Source organism: Ceratocystis lukuohia, assembly GCF_044167205.1.
Source record: "Ceratocystis lukuohia strain C4212 chromosome Unknown Supercontig4_pilon, whole genome shotgun sequence".
NCBI lineage: Eukaryota > Fungi > Ascomycota > Sordariomycetes > Microascales > Ceratocystidaceae > Ceratocystis > Ceratocystis lukuohia.
The window spans coordinates 234460-260010 of NW_027263523.1; the positions used below are offsets into that span (position 1 = coordinate 234460).

The window sequence follows — 25551 nt, forward strand, 5'->3', positions numbered from 1 at the left end:
CAACGACTGCCTGTAAGCTGGCTTGAAATTCTGACATCTAGGAAAGTGCTGTAACAACAGCACACCAACCATGCAATGTAAGCCGCGTTGTGCTATTGCACCTGAATGTTCTGGGCAAGGAGAGAAAGATCAAAAAGAAGAAAAACCTTCGTTTCTTTATTAGCCGAGCTCGTTTTGCTGGCAAAGACGGCGAAAGGTAGCATAAGATCTAAACAGCATCGTCTACCTTAGGGTTCCTATCGACAACACTTGTGACGGGGTTCACTAAGTACAAGGAAGTCTCTTAGTTATGGCCAAAACGCTGTTTATTATCAAAAACATGAGGAAGAAAAGAAGCTAGGAAACTAGAAGAACACAATGCAGAGCCTGTTTTATGGATGCCAAAACCCAGAAAACCTGTGTGCATATGCAGTGCAGCATGAACGATCGTTAGAGAGGTGGGTTCCATGTATCAGTCGAAGATGATCTGAAGTCCATCTTACGATCGATCGTCTCCTTCTCCTACCACGCCGAGTAGACCCCAAATTACTTGGAAGCTTGGGTATCTCTGTTAAGCTTGAAGTTGATCAAGTCTACCTACCGGCAGCTCCCTGTACAAATATGCGCATAAACTTCCGGCCCGCTCGCATATTAATATTATTAACAGCAAAAGCGGACACGGAGCGGCTTGATTATCCAAAAGTTTCCCCGTCTGTCCGTCTATGAACAAAAGCTGATATCTTAGCCGGCCCTGCCATGGAAATGGTCATCCAGGGATCTGGCCGTTCTGAAGGCTAAATACCTCCACCTCACATGAATTATGGATGTCAAGATAATACTAGCCAAACATATCGGGGGAGGGGGAAGACCCGGTCTTGGATCGATGCTTGCATACTTGCTCTTCAAAATCGTGATTGCGGGGACTTGCTAGCCTTCACTTTGCTCAAGATGTGGCCCTCTGGATCTGCGCTTGGAGGCAGAGCTGCTGCGTGTTTGCAGATACTAGTATCTAGCTGCTGTCTTTCTAGAGGGGGGGGGGGGGGGGTTTAGAGCAACAATAACCGTACATGGCCAAGCACTCCCCAGCTCCTGCTTGGCCACAGGCTTTTATCCATCACGAAGGAGATGAGTATAAAGACGGAAGTCCCCACGACAAGGAAATGCCTTTGCTCCCTTGGCTCTCTATCCTCCACATCATCTGCCTTATTTCCAGCTTCTCAACTTTCCTGCTGCCTTGTTATACTCCTGCTCAAGTCCCTTTTCTGCCCAATATGCAGTTCGCCCTAACCACTCTCCTCGCTGCCACCGCCGTCCTGGCTGCCCCCTCCAAGACTACTGGGGACAGCCCTTCCTTAGTCCGCCGCGAGGCTTCTACCCACACGGTTGTCGTTAGTGACGAAAAGTTCCTCCCCCGCAGAACAGAGGCCGAGATTGGTGATGTAGTGCTCTTCGTGTTTTTAAAGGGAAAACATGCCGTACTAGAGTCTAGCTACAATTCTCCTTGCGCTTACCTGGAAGGAGGATTTTCGTCGGGCACGCTTGATATCACAAACCCGGCCGAGGCCGAAAGCTTTTACATTGAAATCATGGACGACGAACCTATTTGGTTCTACAATGGCGCAGAGAAGCGTTGCCACGAGAGAGGCATCGTCGGTGCCATCAATTCCCCAGAGAGCAGGGAAAAGAGCGTAGAAAAGCTCGAGAAAGCCGCCAAGAAAAAGTCGATCACTCAGAGCATTACCTTTTCCGTTGGAGTTACGTGGGTAGAGGAGTAAATATGGTTGCTCTACGGTACAGACAGATTGTAGATAGGGCTTGTTGGGTCTAGTCTAGGCATATTTTGTTTTTGTCGGAATAATCTACTGAATTCAGTTATATCACTTTAGAAGTCACTCGTGATCCTGTACAACCGCACGTGGAACCGTGCTGGTATACAGATTGATCGTTATGGTGAAGCTTGTTTTCTATTCATTCTCTAAAGTGTTAAGTTCTTCCGTCATGGACAACTAAGCTGAAGTATTCGGGCTCGGGTTTACCCAGGGTTAACCCGACCGAAGGCAAATTCCCCACAATACCCATCCTCCATGCAGTTCATCCAACATTTCATCCAACACTGGGCATTCTTTAAAAGTCGAGATGCCCTTCTGCTGTCTTGCATGTAAAGTGAGCCAAAACAAGAGAAAAAGGATAAAGATCAGGGAAAGGAATTTGAGCCGTCGTTCATCAGTGGAAAAACTAAAACACAAGTGTGTAAAGCTAAAGACAGAAACCAGCAAAGTCAAACGCTCATGTAAGATCAGGACCACTTGGCCCCAGATTCTCTGTGATGCGTATAGAGTGTACATGTAGGATAAGGACCACTTGGCCCCAGGGGAATGAGAGGGATGACAGCACTGTGACCAAGGGAGTGGCGACCAAAGCTCATCACACAGTGGGCAAGGTTGAGAGAGCCCACGCCATGCTGAAAAAGGCATTCAGCGTGATGACAAAAGGGAACAGTAGAGTGGACTGAGCATTCAATCTCCAGATAGCAGTCAAGGCAGTCAATGACAGGAACGGCCCGGAAGGTCTTGTGCCGACGATGCTGGTGTTTGGCGCCTATCCACGGCTGACCTCTGTCAGCAACCCTTCGCCTTCCACAACAAGGAGTGCCAGGGCAATCAAGATGGCCATGGTGGAACTGGAGCGCTTCAAGAGCTACAGATAAGTCACTGAGGCTCTCACTGCTAAGAATGGTTCAGACCCAGAGACTCCAGCCATCAGCGCCCAGGTGTTGACATGGAGAGAGAATGCTGGCAACTGCGTATCAGGGTGGTGTGGACCGTTCATGGTCATGAGCACAGACGCCAGCATGGTTGTGGTCGACAATGGTAACAGGACGACAACGACAATGGCGAGGTCGTCAGTCAAGCTGTGCATCCTCGACATGGAGGTTGAGACAGCACCACAGCTGCCAAGGCGAGGCAGAGGCAAAAGCAAATGCAAAAACAGAGCCAGAGACAGAGGCAGAGGCAAAAACAAAAACAGAGACAGAGGCAGAGGCAAAAACAAAAACAGAGCCAGAGGCAGAGACAAAAGCAAAAACAGAGCCAGAGGCAGAGGCAAAGGCAAAGGCAAATGCAAAAACAGAGGCAAAGGCAAAAGCAGATGCAAAAACAGAGCCAGAGGAAGAGGCAAAAACAAAAACAGAGCTAGAGGCAGAGGCAGAGGCAAAAACAAAAACATACAGCGGCAGCATACACCGCTATCACAACAGTCACTGGTGGTGAGATCTGGATTGCGGGGATACCTGGGGAGGAAGACAATGGCACCTGGACATCCGTGCCTGAGTCGGCCCCAACAGCAGATTTCATGCATTCACGACAGACAGAAGTGAATGGCCTGCTGGAGAAAGGGCGTGTTCGAAATCGTGACGAGAGAGTCGGCACCTCCCCACACTAGACTGTTCAAGGCACGATTCTTCGATGAGGTCAAGCATGCAGGAACGGCTAATGCGATCGAGAAGTCACGGCTCGTGGTCTCTGGCCGATCAGACGCCGACAAATCGACCGTGCTGACCCAGGCACCAATGATCGTGCGCTTGTAGATCTCGTCGCATGTGGCCTTCAGGCAAGCCGCGACGTCAAATCCACACACCAGCGTGTACAGTTCTGTTGCCATCACGCTACTTGTCACCTGTTTGCACTTAGTGGACGACCAGTGCATGATGTTGATATTGCCCTTTTCTTTCCAAAGCAGTCACCTGCAGCTCAGCCTTGAGGGCGTTGCAGACATGAGTTGCCATGTCCAATGCAGTCATGTTGGAGTAGCCATAAAGGCTCGACTCCCTGGCCGTAGCGTGGTCCTGCCGCAGGTTGACCAAAAGTCTGTCACGCAGGATGCGATGTCCGTGGTAGACGGAGGAGAGAGACCGCTGTCCACTCTCTAGCCACTCATAGTTCGCAAAGACTATCTCGTGCATCAGCCTGCCATCACCCCTATTGCGGATAAACTCGTCCAAAGTGCAGTGCAGCCAGCGGTTGTCACACGCCAGCTTCATCCCCTCGTTCTCGAATCTTTGCTCCATCTGAATCATGACCGACTTCCAGTCGGTTGCAACTGTCGTGAGGACCAGTTCCGCATAGTAGTCACGCACGTTGCCCGCCGCCATCATGCAGGTTAGTGCGTCGTGCAGGTAGTGCTCCTCCAAGCCAAGCTGGTTGCATTTATTGACGAAAGACTGGAAGCGAAGCCAGGGGCTCACCGTGTCCGTCGTGCCGGAGTATTGGTCCTCCTCAGGCCAGGCCTTTTCCGGCAGACTGATGATCCTGCGCTGCTCAATCTCGTGGGCGTTGTTGCGCGACGACGGGATATGGTGTTTGAAGTCAGCGAAGTCCGTGCCACCGGTCTTCCCCTGCTCCACGCACAGGCCGAGATCCTGCTCCACGCCCAGGCCGAGCTCCTGCTCCACACCCAGGCAGAGCTCCTGCCCCGCGCCCAGGCCGAGCTCCTGCTCCACACCCAGGCAGAGCTCCTGCTCCAGCACTGCCGCCATACCTTCCATCGAGCGATCAGTCGCACTTCCTTCGACCATCGTGGCGCTCCCCTGCTGGTACTCCTCACGCGCGTCCTGCGTCCCCTTCGTTACCTTTCCTTGCTTGGGCTGTGCAACACGGACCGCTCGTTCTTGGGTAGGACGAGCACCCTGTGTCTTGTCTTCCAGGATCCACTGCCTCACAGTCCACAGATCCCGAGGGATCTTCTCCTTGGTGAGACGCTCCTGCAGTGCGCTCTGCCCTGTGTAAACCAGTGAGATGGTGTCGTACTGCTTCATCATCTCGTCAGTCCACTCATCGACGGGGTGCGAAGCCACCTCGATCGAGTTCATCATCGAACCAGTGATCCGGTGATGAGGGACGTAAACGCCATGGCGTATAAGTTCAGTGCGGAGTCGGGAATACATGCCTCCCAGGTCTCTCCATTCGTCGGCCGTCCATTCGCCGAACACGTCGAACAGCATGTCACATGCGCAGTCATCCATAACCTTGTGAGAGTCCAGGATGTCGATGATCTCTTGTATCGCCTTGATGCGCTCATCCCTCGTTAGCGATGAGCCCATCCGCGTCGTGGCCCGTCCGTCTGACATTTCGGACAGTTGACTTATAATGGCTGAGCGTGTGTCGGGGCTTCCTTGGTTGCTTTCGTCGCTCATTCTCCGGGGGATGTTGTCGGGGGGGGGGGGGTTTGATGCGGGGTCGTTGTTGAAAATTTTCTTTGAAGGTTGTCTTTCTCCGGAATTCCGTAACCTTGCTGTTCAGAACTCTACCGAGAACTGATCAGTCTCGGAATAATCTACTGAATTCAGTTATATCACTTTAGAAGTCACTCGTGATCCTGTACAACCGCACGTGGAACCGTGCTGGTATACAGATTGATCGTTATGGTGAAGCTTGTTTTCTATTCATTCTCTAAAGTGTTAAGTTCTTCCGTCATGGACAACTAAGCTGAAGTATTCGGGCTCGGGTTTACCCAGGGTTAACCCGACCGAAGGCAAATTCCCCACAATACCCATCCTCCATGCAGTTCATCCAACATTTCATCCAACAGTTTTGCTTTTTTTTTCTTTTTGCTTGCATCTAGCGATCTGTTTCCCAATATAAAAAGAGAATTCCTATTCGCACCTAGAAGATTTCCTACTCGCACCTATCAAAGCCTAGAACAGGGGCGTATAAGAGAAGAGGTATACAAGCAGACAGGCCTGAATCCTGCACATCTGCAATATAGCGGCGTTGCTTAGCAAGAATATCGACACAGGCATATGATGCTTCACGAGGGATATGCCAAGCTAGTTTGCTGTGTGACTTTGTCGAAAACGCTCCTTTTCCTTGGCAACTTCTGCATCAAAAGCTTTTTGCTTATTTTGTAAAAGCTCTTGAATAATATCAAAGCCTCCTCCAAGTAGCCAGTACATCTGACCAAATAGCTTTTAAGCTCACAATGTGCTGACTCTGTCGGAGACATAGTTCGTAGGCTGTGGTTTCTGTTGGATGAAGTACATGGAGGATAAGTATTGTGAGTGTCGGAACAATCTACTGAATTCAGATTTTATCACTTTAGAAGTCACTCGTGATCCTGTACAACCGCACGTGGAACCGTGCTGGTATACAGATTGATCGTTATGGTGAAGCTCACTTTCTATTCATTCTCTAAGGTGTTAAGTTCTTCCGTCATGGACAACTAAGCTGAAGTATTCGGGCTCGGGTTTACCCAGGGTTAACCCGACCGAAGGCAAATTCCCCACAATACCCATCCTCCATGTAGTTTATCCAACATTCATCCAACAGTGGGGAATCTGTCTTCAGTCGGATTAACCCTGGGTAAACCCGAGCATGAATACCCCAGCTGTTGTGCATGATAGAAGAACTTGGCACTCTAGAAGAAGGAATAAACAGACAAGCTTCACCAATTCGATCAATCCGTATACCAGCACGGTTCCGCGTGCGGCTGTACAGTATCACGAGTAACTTCACAAGTGACAAAGCTGAATTCAGCAGATTATTCCGACAGCTTCTGATATTCTCGATAAACCAGTCTGCCTACTCTTGACGTACTGGCAAATATTCACGTGCTATACCGATATACCGATATATATGACTATTTGATTGGCTGCATTGTTGTCAGATCAGCTATGTGATTAGTTCAATTACTTAGTGTCTAGGGCATTAAATTTTGTAGGTGCGAATAGGAATTCTCTAGAAGAAAACATCTTGGCTCTTTTCAAGCCCAGTGCTTGGCCACACCAACTTTCACTCACATGCCAGGATATTTTAGCAGTGCATCAGCCCAGCAGCGCACCGACCAGTGGTGCATCAACCCTCTCTCACGCACTCTCTTGCTTGCTGCTTGCCATAATTAGCCTGTGTTATTTAGCAAGGATAGAACATGCAAGGAACTCAAATACGACGGCGGGAAGCTTTGGGTAAACGAAACACCTGTCTCGGGGTTTGCCGACACGGCTCTACCTTCTTCGTCTTTGAGTCTTTAGCGACTTCTATTACCCCATGGCGGTTGCACGCGACTCGCAAGGACAGGCCCAGTCGATCTTTTCATGACCGCCCCCCTGGCCAAGCTTCTCTCATGCGCTGCCAAGCTACTAGGGTGGTAGGAGGGTGGGCGTTTTTACGTACAGTAATAGTAGGATGCTTAATAAAACAATAGCTTGGCAAATGGAAAATAGAAAGAAAAACAGCCTTCCTGATCATGCTCGTTTTCGAAGAGTAGCGCTGAGGCCATGTATTTTCATGTGAAGTTGGTGGTTGTAGGCTTAACAACAACCCGATTTAGTTTCGACTAGTGCAGACATAGACTATGCATTGCAGCAGGATAAAAATACAATAGACACAGGAAAGAGAAATCGTGTCGAGTCAAGCTGGCCTACGTTGTGCTGTATATCAAGAGCAGAGTTCCACCTCTATGAAGTATTCCACCTTTCTGATATCCATCATCCCACTCACTCAAGCTTCTCTAATAATATACCGCTTCTATTATCCACCCACCCCACCCTGTTTTACTCTATTACTATTTTGCTTGTCTTATCACTTACAATCTTCCCATCCATCTATTACTACCACCATGCAATTCTCCCTGGCCGTTATCCTTGCCGCCGCCACCGCAATGGCTGCCCCTACCGTTGAGCCCCCTCAAACTGAAACTGGAACTACCCATATTGTCTTTGTGGAGTTCGACAGAATACTTCCACAGAATGTCCCGGCGAAGGAAGGCGATCATGTTTGGTTTCGATTTGGCCGCGGAACCAACGCAATTGCCGAGTTTGAGTACGGAAAGCCTTGCATTTACAAGGAGAATGGCATTTCCTCGGGAGTCTTCGAAACTCCAGCGGGCAAGAAACGCAACAGCGATGCCTTTGTGATTGATATCACTAGCACAGATCCTATTTGGTATTACAACAGTTACAGCAACTATTGCAAGGCCCAATTGACTGTCGGCTCCATCAACTCCCCAGAAAATAAGGACGTAAGCGTCTCCTTGATGACACTACAGGCCTTAAATGCTCCTAAAGTTGATAACCCTACGGACGTGAAGGGCGGCAAGAGAAAAGAGAAGGCGGAATAAGCTAGTTAGTTACGCTGTTACTTATCTATACACGACTCATTGTGCAAGACTTCCTTCCTAGATTCTTAAATTGGCTAAATACGAGAGCTTGGTAGAAGTGTGTGGCCACTCGTTTCGTTGCCCCTCTTAGCAGAGGGACGTGTAGACGTGAGTGGTGTGTGGCGGTGGACGAAAGCTTGCGAGTAGATTCGGCAACGGGACGGGGAACACCCCGCCGTGTAGAGCCCCTTTTTTAGAGAACTGTGCGGCTTACCTTCGCCTGTGGGGCATCAAATCTTGAGCACTCTTGATTGGCTCTAGCTTACAGATACAAGCCCCACAAAGGCGGTGAAGCATGTGCACTAACAGTGGGGCCAAATCCCAAGGATTCTTTACAAGTAGCAACAACTCACTACAGTTGCCGTGAAATTCTTCTTCTTGACGGGCCATTTCACAGCCTTTGTCTCTATACTATTTGTTTTAGCTGCCTTTGTGTTCAAATATAACCACTTGATTCTCATTCTCTAAATACAATGCAATGTCCCTCTCTGTCCATCAGATGCAAGGCTTGTTATTCTTCAGTATCTTTATGTCCTGACTCTAGTCCAAATATGCCATTATCTCCTCCTTGGTCCACCCTCCTGAACTGGCTGTCATGAGGTCGTTTTCCTGAGTAGGGGCAGCTGCATCATAGTACTTAAGAGTAATAACATAGGATAAAGAAATCATATGCCAGGGTAATGAGTGAAGTCTTCAACACAATGAGTAACTATCCCTTCCTTTTTACATTTCTTTGTGTAAGCATCAGCCATAGAATTGGCCAGGGGAGAGAGGTACACGGTACACTGGCATAATTCCAGAGCATGGAATGCACTAACAGACATATTTCCAGCCAATCAGAGTGCATAAAATGCGATGCCCACATAAGACTGATGCCCGTGTAGATAAAACAGGATACCCATGTAGTAACTGCCGCCTCCAAGACTAGGGAGGTTAAATATATTCAAGTCCAAGTTCAAGTTCAAGACTATGGCGGGGGCGCATAAAAGAAATGGGGGGCGGGCATGTAGCCGTCGCCACGTTCAAAACATTGCTTACATAAGCTAAAATTGCTTAGGAGTAAAAAAACAGGGGGAGGGGAGCGCGTGTAAGCGTCGCTGTAGTGTGCACCTATAGGGCCCCCGAAAGAGAGAAACGATCGTTTGCTCGGGGATAAGGGATCAATGGATCGACAGCCATGTGTATGCTAATTAGTATTCTTTGAGGTGTCATTGCTCTTATTTTCCTGCATTCTTACAAGGGTGCAGATCCATGCCGCCATGCTTTTTACAACAATTACGTGATGAAACAGACAGCATCGTGAACAATTCCACACTTCATGATAACTTCCTCTCCCATCCTCCCCCATTTTCGTCCTTCCCTATACTTGCCGTGCTTATATAATAGTTGATTACCAATTGCGCATGCGTGCAAGCCCGCTGCTTTCATTTTAAATGGAAAACAAAGTTCTCAGGCAAAACTTGCCAAATCAGCCGGGATTACGCTTGTGTGAATGTTGGTGCGTGTTCGCGGTGCAATGCCCATTCGTCTGCCCTGCCTCTCTCTGTCTCCCATCCTGTCCTTCTCTCTCTCTGTCTCCTATCCTCTCCTTCTCTCCCTTCTCCTCTTCCTCGTCCTCGTCCTCGTCCTCGTCCTCGTCATCTTCCTGCTTATTAAGGCTAGCTACCCTTTGCCTAGTGTCTATGGCCGTCCTCCCGTTTCTCTTACTATTTTATTTACACATATGTATGGCCAGGCTTGCAGATCAAAAAGTTAAACCAAGTCGTCGGAGCTTTTAAATCGCCGCAAATTCCCTACAATAACGCACTCCGGCTCCTTGCTTATGTCCTGACGTGCTGGGCCGCAGGATTTAATCCATCCATGCTTCGGTTAAAACTTAGCTCTATACCATGTTTATCCCACTCCAACAGCATTGACCACAAAGTTAAGTTTCTGACAAAGTTAAGAGTTTACACTAAGCTATTACCAGGTCATAGGCAGCATGATGTATAGCAACACTATGCATGTTATGTACCCAAAAAGAATGACAACTCTAGCCGACATACACCACCGGCGATCCGACTTTCTTGGTGTATAAATATCCCTGGCGCCGTCTCCGTCTAGATCTTCTTGCTCTCCTCTTCTCCATCACGCTTACATTCATCTTCCTTCTCTCTACTCACTCCCAGGTCTTCTATCCCAACAACAACAACCACCATCTCTATCACATTTACCATCTTCGTTGCAAAAATGCGCTTCAGCCTCCTCACCCTTCTCTCAGCTACTGCTGCCCTTGCTGCTCCCTCACAGGTTTCCGAGGGAAACAGCCTGGAGGCCAGAAATGACGGAGTCACCCATTTTGTCTACGTTACTGAGAATGGCATCTTTCCCCCTGAAGTCAACGCAAACGAGGGTGACTTCATTTGGTTCAGATTCGGTTATGGACTCAACTCTATTGTCGAGGGTGAATACGAACAGCCTTGCCAAAGCTATGGAAATGGCTTTGCCAGCCCTAGCATATACCACACCAAGAGTGGCTACTACCACCAGGTGTTTGTTGTTGATGTCCCCAATACCGAGCCTAGGTGGTACTACAGCAGCGAAGATTCAAGATGCAAAAAGGGCCACGTTGCTGTAATCAACCCTCCTAGTGATGGTTCGCAAACTCTTGCGAATTACCAGGCACGGGCTCTCCGAGCTCCGCAAGTCATGGAGTTCAGCGAGCGAGGCGGCCAGATGGAGAATGACAATTAGGCTCACCTCATCAGTCTGAAACAGCCAGACAACATGACAAGCTCAAGAAAGCAAGTTAGATTCAAAAGCGCTTAGAAAGCAGTTTCTTTTCTCAATATATTTACTTGATTTATTTACTGTCTTGCCCATAATTGACGTTTTGTTTCGTGACGACTCTATGCTGGCGCAGAGTATAAGGTAATGAGTGCTATTTAAGGATCATTATCGGGGTCTCAAGACTTAGCTTCAAGCACCGACGTACATGCATAGCGAGTGAAAAAGCCTTAACCTTCTTCCCAGAAATAGCAATACAAATCTTTAAGCAGTCCAAACTATTCGCCATACTCTTCTCTAGATGTCTCAATTACTACCTGGCATGTTCTTGCATTATGGCCAGGCTTGCCGCAGACACTACAATGCTGAATCCCCGGTCGTCCCAGCCTTTCTCAACCGCCATTTCTTGATGATTCAGCCGCTACCTGCGCGTCGACTTTCATTTGACAGGTTGCTTGATCTCCCTCCTCTACTGTCATTACCCATCTTCTCTGTAGCCAGGTCCCTTTTGCCCTCCGGCGCCGTCTTAGTATCCCACTCGCTTGTTCAAGGCCCACGACCCTGGCCTCTAGCAAGATAATCTTATGCGTAACTATCTTTGTTCCCTTGGGAGAAAGTCTTGTAGCTTGCAGAATTGGCTGTGGGGACCTACTTTCATGTCTTGTAACTCGTCTCACAGTCTTTGGGGTCTCAAAGACCCAAAGGGTAAGGGTTCAGCCTCCTCCTCAGGCGGCGCTGGAGTCCGTAGCTGCACATCAAGCTTTGCGACCACTCTTTTTAGGTCAAGAGGAACAAGCCCGGCCCCTCTGAAGGCTAGCTTGGTGTCTTTTCCCGCCATAGTGGCCTGAAATGCGGCGTAGAATGCTAGGAGGAGCTCAGTCTTAGAGATGTGGGTTACAGAGCATCTAATCAAATGCTCTATTTCTCGGCCGTAAGCATTCTTGAGCACACTAAAGCACCTGGCGTTAAGGGGCTGAAGCAAATGAGGCGAATGAGGTGGCATACAAAGCCTGACGATCTTGTTCTCCCCGCAATATCTCTCGAATTTTGGCGACTTTCATGGCCATCAAGGATGAAGAGACGATAGACGCCAACTGATCGATTGGTTATGCGCCGGTCAAAGTGCTTGAGCCACTCAAGACCAGTCCTGATCTCCAAAGCTACATATGTACATACTACTGGGCTGTCACTTTGGTCCCAAGATAGAATACGGAAGAGAGTGGGGTGGGAAACGCCAAGTTGAGAGACGAGACAGACACGTGTTCTTGTCATGGCTTGAAGACCGAAGAGAGAGCCCTAACTGTTCGCAAGCGGGGTGAATAACATTCTTTGGTCGTCCAAGTCTTGTTGCTGCCAGGGGCCTTTGAAACCTAGCCTGCAAGCAAAGTCGGAATAGCTTCTGGTACCTGTTGACCACGTAGTTAACCGTGTTACACAATCGCATTTCATATTAACCCCGAAGCCTTCACCATTACTTGCTAGGCCTTTCCGCTCTATAATGATTTTACTTGATTTTTTTTGGCAGACGGTCCAATTTTAGGCGATCCTCAGTGAACTGTGTTCTCCCTTGTTCCCTTGCACTAGAGACGTGCCTAAACTACTGAGCTAAACTTAAACATGCATGTTTGTTTCAATCCTTGCTCTCAGCTCTAGCAGCCATTTCGCACAAATTCCTTCTATCTTGGCATTCTTTCTACAAAATCTCCTCAAAATAGTTTCATCAGTCTCACTGCATGTCTTCTCTAGGCACAACACAACTCTCACTAGACTTGTAGACTTATAAAAACATCCCCCCCCCCCCTACGACAAGCCTGGTCAAAGAGCAGCGTCAGAGGCTGACGCTGCCCCGTGCTTTTCTGCATTAGGGGCGGAGTTTTCTGGAGGTAGCATTTTTATTTGCTCTGTCAGGTATTTTCGGTTGATAAAAATACAGCGAGGACACCGAAGTCCCCACCACATCTACCAGCGTCCATATTCGGTGACAGGGGGGTGCAGAAAACACGTCAAAGACTCCAAGTTTATGCCATGTAGAAAGCAACCAAGGCCCTCCTTCGCTCACTCCCTTGTTGAGGGCTTGCTGTTGTTCGGCTCCCCCAAATGGAATTAGCACCGCACGATCAAGGCAGATAGTGGACAGGAAGCCTTCATCAACGGTCTATGCGTTGATACGTGCGCTCATAAATGAGGACACATATTAGCGTACTGGTATTTCACAGCAGATGGGTGGCATATGAGATGACGGCAGGAATTTACACCTTAAAGTGTCTGTGATCTCATCTCGAGGCTTAGATCAGGAGCGCCGTGTATAAAGGCTCTGTGATAGAACCCGTTCAATGATAGGCCTTGTCTCTTTCCGCATCTTAACCTTCATTTTTAACAAGCTTTTCACAACCATACTCCAAATCCCGCTCTCTAGCTTTCCTTTTTAGCCCGCGTCTCGTTTCTATCGCTAGGGGCCACAATGCGGTTCATTGCTATCTCTTTGCTTGCTGCCAGTGCTGTCCTGGCTGTTCCTACCCCCGCCAGTGGTGAGATTGAGGCTCCTCCTGACCCGGCTGTCCCCCCTCCCGTTAATGGTGAGATTGAGGCTCCTCCTGACCTGGATGTCCCTCCTCCCCTTGATGATGAGATTGAGGCTCCTCCTGACCTGGATGTCCCTCCTCCCCTTGATGATGAGATTGAGGCTCCTCCTATCTGGGAACCGCCCATGATCATTCCCATCAATGTTTGGCCCCACAGCTTTGACCGTTCTATTAATTTTGCCAAGCCTGGTGATATCCTTCAATTCCATTTTATGCCCGGCTACAGCTCCGTTGTTGAGTCTACTTTCGAAAACCCCTGCCGCCCACGTGAATTTGGCTTCTCTGCTGCTCCCACTGAAGTGTTCTTCTTTGAGTATGAGGCTTCTCATGTCTTTCAGGTAACTGTTCTTGACTATAATCCCATCTGGTTCTACAACGGAGTAAACGACCAATGCAACAAGGAGGGTGCTATCGGTGTTGTCAACCCCCCTTGGCCTTATGATAAGCCATTCTATGACTTCCGTGATGCTGCTCAGGCACAAGAAAACACGGTAGATCCTTACTTGAATGCAAATGGTGTCTTTGTCCCAAATCCTCGTTTCCTGCGCAACCAGCCCAAGAAACCTACCGAAGATAAAAACACTGAAGAAGCCAAAAATACCAAAGATGGGGACAAAGAACCCGAAACCCCCCAGGCTGTAAACTCGGAAGCCGAGCAAGCAGAGACTCTGAAAACCGAAGAAGCCAAAATGGCCGAAGCCCAAATGGCTGAAGAATCTCGAAAGGCTGAAGAAGCTCAAAAGGCTGAAGAGGCCCGAAAGGCCGAAGAAGCGGCATTAGCCCGCCAAATGGAAAAGGGTAAACAGGTCGCAGAGTCCGAGCCTGGGCCCTCTACATCAGAGGAATTCAATACACCCCAAGAGGCCGTGCAGCCCGAAGGGACTAGAAAGGAGAAAGTTCCTTTCTTTACAAAGAAAGCTCCTTTCTTTACACAGAAGGCTCCTCCTTTCTTTAGAAAGAAGAAAGTTTCTTTCGCTACTGATCTCACTGGTACCGGCAATAGTTAAGCAGCCAGAGCTACCACATAGAGACGAGGGTTTTGAGTGCGGGGTTTAGAGGCGTTGGGTGTCTTGTTTCTTTTATTCCACGCCATTCATCATGTTCGGCGGCTGTTTTCTTAGCTCGGATTTGCTTCTTTTTAGATTTCTTTATTGATACCATTTTTCTGCAAACTGAAGTCTCTACCTCTAATTGTCCCAATTACATGTCATTTTCTTCTCCTTCTTTGGCCCAAGCCTCCTTTCCGCGTACCAGGAAGGCGGGACCGACCGGTGATGTGGAATCAGAGTCGCATCCAAGGACTCTAAAAGCGGCGCAGATATTATAAAAAGCGACATGTTAGCTGGCCAGGCATAACCCCAATGCAACTTTATTTCCCAAAGTTCATGTTGGGTTACATTGATTGCCAAGGGACAACTGTCTTAACCCCGTGTAACAGTCTAGAAGCCATCTAGAATGCCGTTACGTAGCATTCTGTGTTGGTCCCACTATTGTTCTCAGTAGCCAAAAACTAGAAAATAAAACAACAAAATAAAATAAAATAAAACCAATGACCTTGAACCCTCACCTCACTATGATTCGTGTTTCGCCCTTGTATCGCTGTATTCCGTGTAAGCTACCCATTTGCCATAGCACGTCATGCTTAAACTTGAGTCTAAATCGCATCTCATGTCAGCAAAATTCACCAAGGCACACGCATTTCTCAACCCCCTACTGTCCCCCGACATCTTTTACCATTCCATTCAACAGTAAATTCGGGACTTGCAATAAAATACGTATCGACGCAGAGGCTGCATCCTAAGAAATTAAATCATCCGGCTTTTACCAGCTCGCGCCGTCTTACTTTGATCCATCTCCCTAGGGCCCCCGCTTTCCATTCGTTTCTATGCATTTGTCCTTGGCCTCCTTATCTTGGATTCGTATTTCTATGCACTCTTGGCCAGTGCATTTTGGTCCTCGCCGTCCACTGCTAACAAAAGACATAAGCAAAGCTCGGGCTCTCCTCTCACCTTGAACCCTGAACCATGAAACAGCACCCTGGGTATTGCGACTGCCGCCCAGGCCAGGCCAACACCGAATTTGCCATGCGAAGAAGGGCTCGTGCCAGGGACGAGGCAAACGATAAATTCTATGACTTTATCACTGCAAATTGAAACGCCGATTCGCTGGACCAAAAAAAGCGTTTTCGATCAATTTTCTACAGCTTCTTAGACGCCACAAGTGACACACGCTACTCTTTTCTGATCAGTGATTTCTAATGCAGCAGAGACTAACTTGACGGCAGTCAAGAGAGGAAAACCCAGTGACCTTTTTTTTTTTTTCTTGTTGTATGCAGTGTGTAGTTTGTGCTTTTGTTATGTATGTACTTATCATGGTCTCTGACAACATCAAATTAGGGTCTACAAATACAAAATAGGGTTAAATGTTGCTTCTTACCTCAGCAACTCCACTTTTTGGCTTGGGCTCGTCGAAGCGACGTCACCAACTATGTATCGTGATAGTAGAAGCTTGAGGGCCCTTTTCTATCTTGTCTGATATTCTGGCCATTTTTCCAATCGCCCAGCCTTTGTCTTGCGCTAAGTGTCTCTATCGTATACATTTGAAGCTTCACGGATCGCTGCTCGCTCTCGCCGCCGGTTTCTGCCACGGCCACAGAGCTTTAATTCCCCTCATACTAAGGCTCCCGCCGCCGAAGGGGCGACACTCCCTCGACACCACTGCTAGTCACGCCAAATCTCGCACGATAACAACCCCCACGCGCCGCCATGTCGTACTTCTTCCAGACTCCCGTCGATATCGACGTTGTCCTTGAGGACACCGACCGCCGCGAAATGGTCGACGTACGCCTCGACAAGAATCGCCGCGAAAAGGCGCCCTTATACATGGATGGGGAGAGTGTCAAAGGCGCCGTCACCGTGCGGCCCAAGGACGGCAAGCGCCTCGAACACACGGGAATCAAGGTGCAATTCATCGGCACGATTGGTGAGTTGATTTCTCACGCGGGGATGCGGGCGGGCCATTGCTTGCCCCTCTCCCTCCTCTTCTCGGCCCTTTAAATAGCTACCCACTAACACCTTCGCCCCCCCTAGAAATGTTCTTCGATCGCGGCAACCACTACGAATTCCTCTCTCTGGTCCAGGAACTCGCTGCGCCCGGTGAGCTGCAGCACCCGCAGACCTTTGATTTCAACTTCCGCAACGTTGAGAAACAGTACGAGTCCTACAACGGCATCAATGTCAAGTTGCGTTACTTTGTGCGCGTGACTGTATCGCGACGCATGGCCGACGTCATCCGCGAAAAGGACATTTGGGTCTATTCATACAGCCTGCCGCCCGAGCTCAACTCCAGCATTAAGATGGACGTCGGTATCGAGGACTGCCTGCACATCGAGTTTGAATACTCCAAGAGCAAGTACCATCTCAAGGACGTTATCGTCGGCCGCATTTACTTCCTCCTGGTGCGCTTGAAAATCAAGCATATGGAGCTTTCGATTATCCGTCGGGAGACCACCGGCGCCGCACCAAACCAATACAATGAAAGCGAGACACTTGTGCGATTCGAGGTACACCAACCCAGAAGCTTCACCCCTATACCCCCTCCTTCGTCCATTGCAGAACTAACCTCCTCCTTACAAACTAGATAATGGACGGCTCTCCCTCCCGCGGTGAAACGATCCCTATCCGCCTGTTCCTCGGCGGCTTCGACCTGACTCCAACCTTCCGCGACGTCAACAAGAAGTTCAGCACGCGCTACTACCTTAGTCTAGTGCTTATTGACGAAGACGCCCGCCGTTACTTCAAGCAAAGCGAAATCATTCTCTACCGCCAGACCCCCGGGGAGACTACCCCCAACCTGATTTCCGCTCCGCCGCCCCCCACCGAACAGCGCGTTGCTGCACTGGCTGCTGCTGCGGCCCAGGGATAATTAAATAAACGAGGGTATGGCAGAGAGGCAACAGACCAAGGGCGCTAGAAAAGGAGGAAGCTGGAGCTGAGAAAGGGGTTAGGAGAGGCGAAGAGAAAGTAGAGAGTTGTTTTGTGTATTTCCAGCAGATTGAAAAGATACCACGTATGCGACAAACCAAAGAGCCTGACTGACTGATTGATAATGCACGATACTGAATGTTAGCAGAAGCAGAAGCAGAAGCAGAAGCAAAAGAACATGATCAATTAGTAAGAGAATTACGAGCACAATATGATATTATGATGCCTCTCTTTACCAAAAGCAGCAACCAAGGACCAAAAGGAAGGCAAGCATACAAAGTACGAAAATGTATAGAAAAAAAAAGAAAAAAAAAATAGACAGCTGCCATTATAGCCCCTAAAACTCCTAGTAATTCACGCCACACGGTGTTTTGCGCTGGCAAAGGAGAAATCAATGCCCTTTCCGTCCTTCTGCTCTTCTCCTGGCTCTCTCTCCTTATTTCTTCTCCCTCCCGCCCTCATGTGACTCTTACCCGGCTGCTCACGGCTCCATCACATCACCCTCCTCAAAACCAAAGTCGTTGCTCTGGATGGCGGCAATGCGATCCAGCTCCAACTGGTACTGCTTGCGCACATCTGCTAGCGTCACCACTTTGCGTTTCGGCTCGCCGACCACCACCGCCGTGCGTCCGTCCAACGACGCTGGCAGCTCCTCGGAGAAAATCCACGCCTGCTTGCGGTCGACGCAGCTTAGGGCATTAATAAGCAAAAGATATTGGCGGGTGATGGGAGTGTCAGTCACGCCTTCGGCCAGGAAGCGATCTCCCTCGCCGCTACGCTGTAGCTTGTGAATGCGATCAAGCAGCACCGATGCCGCACCACGGTAGTCGTTATGGCGGATACGCCAGGCATAGAGAACCTGGTGGTACGCAGGCCCACTAACAACATCGAGCGTGCTACGACACTTGGCGGAGAGCACGTCATCGACTGCTGCTGTCAGCCCGGGGAAAGGGAGAGAGACGAGCTCAGAGCTGTGGCATGTCTCGCTCATGCGCTCCACTAGACGTGCCAGGCAGGCTTTTTGCAGGGCAGGATTAGCTTCGCGGAGGGCAAGCAATGCTGAATGTGCAGCGTCAAAGCGCGACAGCACAAGGGAAGCGTTGAACTGGCGTGAGAGCATCTCACTGCGAATCTGGGCGCCATCGGCCGTTGTTGGGAAAATCATGGATATCGCTAGCTGTGCAAACTCTAGCACATAGCTATATGCCTTGTGCTTTTCAAAAAGAGTTACCAGGTGGTTGTAGTATTTAGCAATGCCGTGTCCAAGAAGAGACGCCTCGGCATCGGCCAGGAGGTTAGCATTCATGTGCACTATTTCGGCATTCTCGGAGGCTATATACAGGTTAGCGTGTTGTTAATTCCGTATTTACATGACTGTCTTCAACTTACACATTCCAACAGCAGCCTTACGCAGGAGCGAGGCGGCTGTTGTGAAATCCCGTAGTGCCAGGTGCGTGCGGCCTAGGACATATGCTGAAAACGGCTCTTGGTCACTGAATGATGCAAGCTCAAGTGCCATGTCCGGCCTGTCGTCCTTGATTAGGTGCATTTGCACCAGAGGCACAGATATCGTGACGGTGCTATCAGGAGCACACAGCGACGCAGCCATCTCTGTGAGGCTGAGACCCATGGGTTCATGGTTTAATGTAGACACGCCCAGGTCTTTGGACAGATAGGCCTCCAAATTGGTCGCTAGATGGATCTCTTCCCCTGGTTTACGTGAGTCGTCCTCTACTCTTTCGCTGCTGCCATGAACAGAGACGTTCATCTCGGTCTGTGTCAGCCACTTGAGCAAGGCCAAGCGACGAAGGATATCAATCGTCTGAGAGTACACCGAGCCAATGGTGACGCGCTGATGCAGAGCATCCTCCTCATCCTCCCACTCGAATTCCATGTGTACCAGGAGGATAAGCTGGGTAAAGAATATGATCCAGAACATATCCACGTTGTCTTGGACGATGTTGACCATCAGTTTGCGGCCGATCGAGGTGAGAGGGAATCGTGCTGGCGCCTCGGATGCCTTAGATGACAGAATATGCGCAAATATGTTATTGTACACCTCGTTGGTGACATTTGTAAAGTTCTGACCCAGCTTCTCCACAACCAGCGCACAGTCATCTTCAGCAATACCACGCCAAAAGGCTGCCTTTTCATAAAAGTACTGTATGCGATCCATCTCGCTCTTGGTTGTCTCCTCGTAAAGCTCCGAGCGGAGCACAGCATTACAAGTCTGGAGAAAGTTCTCGGGGAAGCTTCCAACAAAGTCCATGGCTGTCCCTAGCAGGTTCATGGCTTCCGCGTCGTCGCTAGTCAACGAAGAATTTGTGCCGTTCCAATATAGGCGCTCAAACCCATTGCATTCGCGGATCGCGGAAATGTAGTCTGCACATACAATCCATGGCATGTCGCACCGGCTATCGTAGACAAGAGACAGCGCATCGCCACGTTGCTTGTCTAGTTCTGTCACTAGTCTGTAGAAGCGCTTCCAGTGCGTGTCGGTTGCGGTCCGGAACTGCTCATAATCCATGCCGCCCGACGTGTTTCGTTCCAAAGCCGCTGTTGAGCTAACCACTGAGCAGATACTCTCAGCAAGGTTCTTTGATCTCTGCTGTACTAGGCCCGTTCCAATACTCCGCTCATAGATAGCAAGTGCAGTCTCTAGAGTAGCCCTGGTAAAACGGCCGGGACGCATCAGTAGCTGTAGCCAGCCTTCAGTCGGATCGGCCGGGTCGCAGGGGCCAGATCGAGTGGCAGTCGTGGGAAGGCTATAGCTGCGAACCAATTCCCAGTTATTCCAAGTGGCCGAAAGAGCAGCGACCTGCGAAGAATGGTGCATAACGCGGTATGTGGTGTTGTTCTTCCACAGCACCCATATATCGAAAGAATCGTTTTCTTGAAGCCCAATGGCAAAGTCAGCCATCGTCCAACTATCGGATACTGACGGAGAAACTGCCTCAAAAACGAAGTCGGTAAAGAACGGCTTCATTACTACAGAGCCATCCTCTAAGGCTGTGACCTTCCAGAAGTTGAACTGGCCCATGCCCTTTGGCGAGTACACAGTGACGACACCGCGGCCACCACCAACATTCAACACGCGCACAAGATTGGTGTGTGTCGGGTCTAATGTCCACTTTTTTGCCTCCTGAGCATCAGACTCGTCATTAAGCATATCGACAGCCTGTATAATGGTACCGGTTTTGGGGTCCCACACCCTCATGCGGTGGTCTAGGGAAATTGTGAAGAGATAGTCCTGTTCTGTGTCGAGATTCGAGGTTTGTGCATCAATTACTGTGCTGTAGTCAAGATTCCACTTGCCAAACTTGACGGTGTTGGCTCTACTGAACAAGCTGCGTACGCCGTAATTCCAACTTTGTGCATTGGTCATAGACTCGGTGAAGTATGGGTGGTCTATAGTCGTAGAAACCAGTTAGCAAAAGTTCTAGTCAGTTTCTTACCGTGAATAGACAAGACCTTACCGTGTCCTCTGTTCCGGTCCAGGCGCAAAAGGCCGCCATCATGCAATGCAATCAGAACCTGATCTGCATTAACCGCCGTTAATCTGTGCGCAAGCTTTCCTGAGAGACCAGACGGCGTGTACGACCTGCACAGATCATCAATAGCCGGTTCTAGCGACGACTTTCTCCGGAAGATATCAGGTCGTAGTGAGAATGTGTGCAGGCAGTTTGCTTGGTCAAGCACGAACACTAAAAGTGCATCTAGATCTTCAGGGTCCGCTAGCGCTACACAATTAGGAGCAATCGGGGTGTTAAAAATGAAGTTGATGATCAGTGTGGCGTCTGCCGCCCCCCCAGACTGCGCAATATCAACGGCCCGGATGCTCAAGATGGTATTATTCTCAAGCAAACGCCAAAGGAAGCCACGGGGTGTCTCATGGTGCTTGCGGTGGTAAATCGAAGCAGCCTTGGCAAGGTTTTTATGGTCAAAGACCGTTTCCGCTTCGGTTTCTCTGTTGTCGGATCTTCTGCTAAAGGCGCTAGCAATGCTGTTAGACTGATTGGCTGAGGCGACCCGGATATTTACGACATTGGCGAGTGAAGAAGGCTCGAGATTGAGGCGCGTCTCGACAAAGGCGAACTGGAGATCGCCCGCGTCCATGATTGGTGGTTTTGGTATCGAGAGCAAGGCAGCTACCTAGCAAGAAGAAACAGGTCTAAATGGCCAAAGAGTATAGGAGCAGGAAGGAAAAGTCGGTATAGTTCAATTCAGGCCGTGACTTGGACCCTATGACCCTCTAAGAAACCGAGCCGATTGTTTTTTTTTTCGCTGGTGATGGTTGAGACAAGGCTGCGGGCAATCAAAAAATAACAAGGCCCACACTAAGCCCGATTAGGAAATCAGCTTTAACGTTCAATTTCTTGTGCTATGCCCAAAGATTGGCAGAGTGTGCCATATAGATGTGATATTAAACGGAGGCTCACTGCTTGAAGTTGAAAACTGCGCAAATATTAGTTTTGTGATTTTTGACTATTAGGGAAACTGCCAGCTCGGTTTATCATCTTCTAGTTAAGCATCGCGAAATCACGTGATATGCATATTTTGAATGAATTTGCAGAAGGGCGTGTTGCAACACTTACAACGTATTTCTTTCATCTTCATCGCCCTTGTAAAGCCTTCTAGCAACCATGAATACGGCAATGGGGCACGAGTTAGAGACAGAGAACCTCCCATTACAAACGCTAAATAATGATGTAAAATAGAAGCCAAGATACAAACAAAACAGAGAAACATGAACGCAAGAAATAATATCAAGAGACAAAAAGATCCAAAACCAGTTTCACCAGCCAAACTCCACTGCCCCCACCTTGCTCTGCTGCTCCCCATGTCAACCAACTTTCAGTCTATCGCAGCATGCCATCTGTTTGTAGCATATCATGCGGCTCGTTCATGTGTAGCCCACGCCCTGTCCTCAGTCCTTCTCCAAGTCTTTGGGCGCAGGATCGCCGATGCCGTCCTCACCAATGGCAAACAAGCAATCGCTTTCAGGCAGACACGGCGAATCATAGATCTTTGCAATACGCGTCTCGCCACGCCCCTTCTTTAGACTGAGTCGAGTCGTACTGGCATGTGCAATAATATTGCCACCAATCGGCTTTTTCGGGTCCGGGTTAAACATGGCACTCGGGCCACCGTCAACCTGCGCAACGACCTGGTTGGTAATGACTACTGCAATACCAAACTCGTCCGCTAGTCTTTGCAGCATGCGCATGAAACGCGCTAGATGGGTCTGACGTGACGACAGCTCACCTCTGCCGGAAAAGTCTGTACGGTAGAGCGACGTGGCGCTGTCGACGATGAGTAGCGAAAAACGGGTTTCGCACATCATAGCCGATGCTTGGTTGAGCAGCTGCAGCTGGTGGTCGGAGTTGTACGCGCGAGCGTAGGCGACATTGTCCAAGACCTCCTCGCCAGATAGACCGTAGCGGTTGGCCACAGCTAACAGACGAACAGGGCGGAAAGTTCCTTCAGTATCAATGTACATGCACTTTCCCTCACCGCCGCCCATGTCAAAAGGAAGCTGGCATGTCACGGCAAGAGTGTGGCAAATCTGACTCTTTCCCGTACGGAACTCGCCAAACAGCTCGGTCACTGAGCCTGTTTCTATACCGCCGGCAAGCATTGTGTCAAGATTCTTGGATCCAGTGGTGATGGAAATCAATTCACTGCGTCGTTGGTGCATTTCCGTAGCAGTAGTGAACCCCATGGGGACAAGTTTAGAGGCTACACAGCGTATCAGTAAATAGGCAGCCTATAGCGGGAAGGTTTCACAGCAAATGCAGCCGAAGCGGGTCGCCATCCTGTTGCATTCGCCATGAGGGGAAGCGCACCTTCAGCCAGGATTTTCCCCGCCTTTTGCTCCGAAATGCCCTTGATCTGCTCAAGCATGCGACGTGGAGTATAGGCCACTGATTCAACGGTATTGTAGCCGCCATCGACGACGAGTTGAATGTCTCGCTTGGTAAGGCCAGCGATGCCCTAATTGAAGATATTAGCATGGATTTATCTAGTGCGGGGTTGTTTATTTTCCTGGGGTGGGAAAAAAGAGGATATGAAAGGACATAAAAGTACCTCCAATGCACTCAAGGGAGTCGGGGCACCGGGACCAGTCTGGCTCATTTCTTCGTCAGCACCGGCCGGCGGGACTTCGTCGTATTCGTCACTCATGATGGGCTATGTGAAATGATTGGCTGGTTAGGGTTGAAGCACAAAAAGACCAAGATGCGTAGCCTGTGATGAAGCACAGAAGCAATTTTGCTGTTGAATAGATTTTAGAAAGAAAATTAAAAAAAGAAAATTAATGTGTGGGCTTAGTCTCTGTTTTATGCTTGCACTCCTGCCGTTATTGACCATCGAATTGGATAGGCCTCCAAGGTGGCTCTAAGATCTAGATCAATAGAGGAAGGCGCGTAAGCAGAAACGCGTGGGTCTTTAGGCAGAAACGCCAGGTCACGTGTATAGAAATAATGGAGCCGCTTGCATCATGAACCCTAGATACCAAGAGACTTTCGAGCCTAATAGGCTCGAAAATATTATGTAAGCCGGACAGTTCTACTACTCAACCATCCGGGTCTAAATCTTTTCACAACCGCATCTAACCATTACTAGATGTTACGGATCTAGAAAGAGATTGTATGCTATTAGAGGGAATCTGGGAGTCGGGCTCATAGATCTATTAAGATTTGTATGCACTGCTTGCCTCTTTTCTCTCGCTTGCAGTTCCGATGCCGTTTTTAGTATTGCCTCGAAACGAACAAAACACTACTGTGCGACACATTATCTACGACTAGATTAAGATACATATTGGCCTTTGGTATTTTTTACATGATCCGTCAAAACCAACAAACAATACCGGAAGGTAATGGGCTTACCTACCTGATACGACAAGGCGAGGTGAGTTGCGTCTTAGCTATAAGCAAACGACAAAATAGTGTAATACATCAACTGGCCTAAGGGGATAGATGAAGGAGACGACGACCTACCTGGATGCTCTATCGCTGTTAGGCTTTATACCCAGCTTCTCTAGCTTCGACATATTTCTGATAGATGACTTATAGATCATAGTGGCACAGTAGAGCCTAGAGTAAATTTCACAAAGGCGGCGGTATATGTGCTAGGGGCATAAGTGGTAAGGGCATAGTTGGCTGTTGAGGTGTGTCTGCTACGATGAGCTGGGGTGATGGCATTGCAGCTTCTATTGTTCGTGAGACTAGCTCTGAAGTTGAAGCTCCTCCCAAATGGGTGCTAGAGCCTGTAGCTGCACATTAAGCTTAGATGTCGCAGTTTCTAGGTCCGAGGAAACAAACCTGGTCCACCTAAAACCTCCCTTGATACTGCTTCTTGTTGCAGTCGTTTGGTGGGCGCTATAAAAAGCTGGAAAGAAGTCGGTCTTCAAAATGTGGATTATAGAGCGTGTGATCAGGTGCTTCACTTCTCAACAATGTGCCTTTCTGAGAGGCCTAAAACATCCAACACCAAGAGGCTAGAGCAAAGAAAACAAACGAGGCAGCTTAGGAAGTATGATGATATCGCTTTCTTTACATTAGGTCTCAAAGTCGACCGGGGGGAGGCTTTCATGCCTATCGAGGATTAGAAGATCATAATGATTACGTTTCCGGGTCTTCGTATGCTGATCAAAGTGCTTTAGTCACTCCAGATCTGTGTCACTATCGGTCTAGCCACTCTGAGTTGTGGTGACAGCCCAATTGTCTGGGAGGTTGCTTTCTTGGTACCAGTTGGCGAGGTGATATTGGCCCGCAACCACAATGAGCGGCTGGATCGCCCGGTCTTCCGCTTTGATAGCCTGAATCACTGTAACTCATTCCCAGTCTACAGGCTCCATTGATTTCAGATTTCTACATCTTTCTGCGCCTGTAACAACCATTCCACTCAAAATCAAGCCCATCATAAAACCAGTCTCATGAAAGCTGTAGTGTCAGGGAGGAGGATATCATATTTCACGACGGTATTCTCCACGAGCCTGAACCAATTGCTAATGGTGGTCGGATCTTTGCATTTAGTCTTGTGACAGTAGTGTTCACGAAAGAAATGTTTCTTAAGGTCTAGGTATCGCC

At 49.0% G+C, this 25551-nt stretch overlaps 8 protein-coding genes across 8 annotated transcripts; 5 read left to right on the top strand and 3 right to left on the bottom strand.

Annotated features, from left to right (window-relative positions):
• Positions 1-1250: 1250 nt before the first annotated feature.
• HOO65_040061 (uncharacterized protein) lies at positions 1251-1754 on the top strand (the record flags this gene model as incomplete). Its single annotated transcript, XM_071000572.1, has 1 exon — positions 1251-1754. One exon carries the CDS (start codon positions 1251-1253, stop codon positions 1752-1754), a length of 504 nt encoding a protein of 167 aa, XP_070858904.1.
• Positions 1755-2881: 1127 nt separating this feature from the next.
• On the bottom strand, positions 2882-5104 carry HOO65_040062 (Integrase; the record flags this gene model as incomplete). Its single annotated transcript, XM_071002641.1, has 4 exons — positions 2882-3170; positions 3220-3304; positions 3348-3654; positions 3722-5104. 4 exons carry the CDS (start codon positions 5102-5104, stop codon positions 2882-2884), a joined length of 2064 nt encoding a protein of 687 aa, XP_070858905.1.
• Positions 5105-7590: 2486 nt separating this feature from the next.
• Positions 7591-8091, top strand: HOO65_040063 (uncharacterized protein; the record flags this gene model as incomplete). The annotated part of the gene is made up of 1 exon (XM_071000573.1): positions 7591-8091. One exon carries the CDS (start codon positions 7591-7593, stop codon positions 8089-8091), a length of 501 nt encoding a protein of 166 aa, XP_070858906.1.
• Positions 8092-10359: 2268 nt separating this feature from the next.
• On the top strand, positions 10360-10863 carry HOO65_040064 (putative GPI-anchored cupredoxin; the record flags this gene model as incomplete). Its single annotated transcript, XM_071000574.1, has 1 exon — positions 10360-10863. One exon carries the CDS (start codon positions 10360-10362, stop codon positions 10861-10863), a length of 504 nt encoding a protein of 167 aa, XP_070858907.1.
• Positions 10864-13357: 2494 nt separating this feature from the next.
• HOO65_040065 (Extracellular serine-rich protein) lies at positions 13358-14485 on the top strand (the record flags this gene model as incomplete). The annotated part of the gene is made up of 1 exon (XM_071000575.1): positions 13358-14485. The coding sequence occupies one exon, from the start codon at positions 13358-13360 to the stop codon at positions 14483-14485; it is 1128 nt and encodes a 375-aa protein (XP_070858908.1).
• Positions 14486-16243: 1758 nt separating this feature from the next.
• On the top strand, positions 16244-17402 carry HOO65_040066 (Vacuolar protein sorting-associated protein 26; the record flags this gene model as incomplete). The annotated part of the gene is made up of 3 exons (XM_071002892.1): positions 16244-16460; positions 16568-17040; positions 17118-17402. The coding sequence occupies 3 exons, from the start codon at positions 16244-16246 to the stop codon at positions 17400-17402; spliced, it is 975 nt and encodes a 324-aa protein (XP_070858909.1).
• Positions 17403-17942: 540 nt separating this feature from the next.
• Positions 17943-21577, bottom strand: HOO65_040067 (Nucleoporin nup120; the record flags this gene model as incomplete). Its single annotated transcript, XM_071002514.1, has 4 exons — positions 17943-18638; positions 18693-18793; positions 18851-20869; positions 20917-21577. 4 exons carry the CDS (start codon positions 21575-21577, stop codon positions 17943-17945), a joined length of 3477 nt encoding a protein of 1158 aa, XP_070858910.1.
• An 811-nt stretch (positions 21578-22388) lies between these two features.
• HOO65_040068 (DNA repair protein rhp51) lies at positions 22389-23644 on the bottom strand (the record flags this gene model as incomplete). The annotated part of the gene is made up of 3 exons (XM_071002858.1): positions 22389-23200; positions 23308-23455; positions 23549-23644. The coding sequence occupies 3 exons, from the start codon at positions 23642-23644 to the stop codon at positions 22389-22391; spliced, it is 1056 nt and encodes a 351-aa protein (XP_070858911.1).
• Between the last annotated feature and the right edge of the window lie 1907 nt (positions 23645-25551).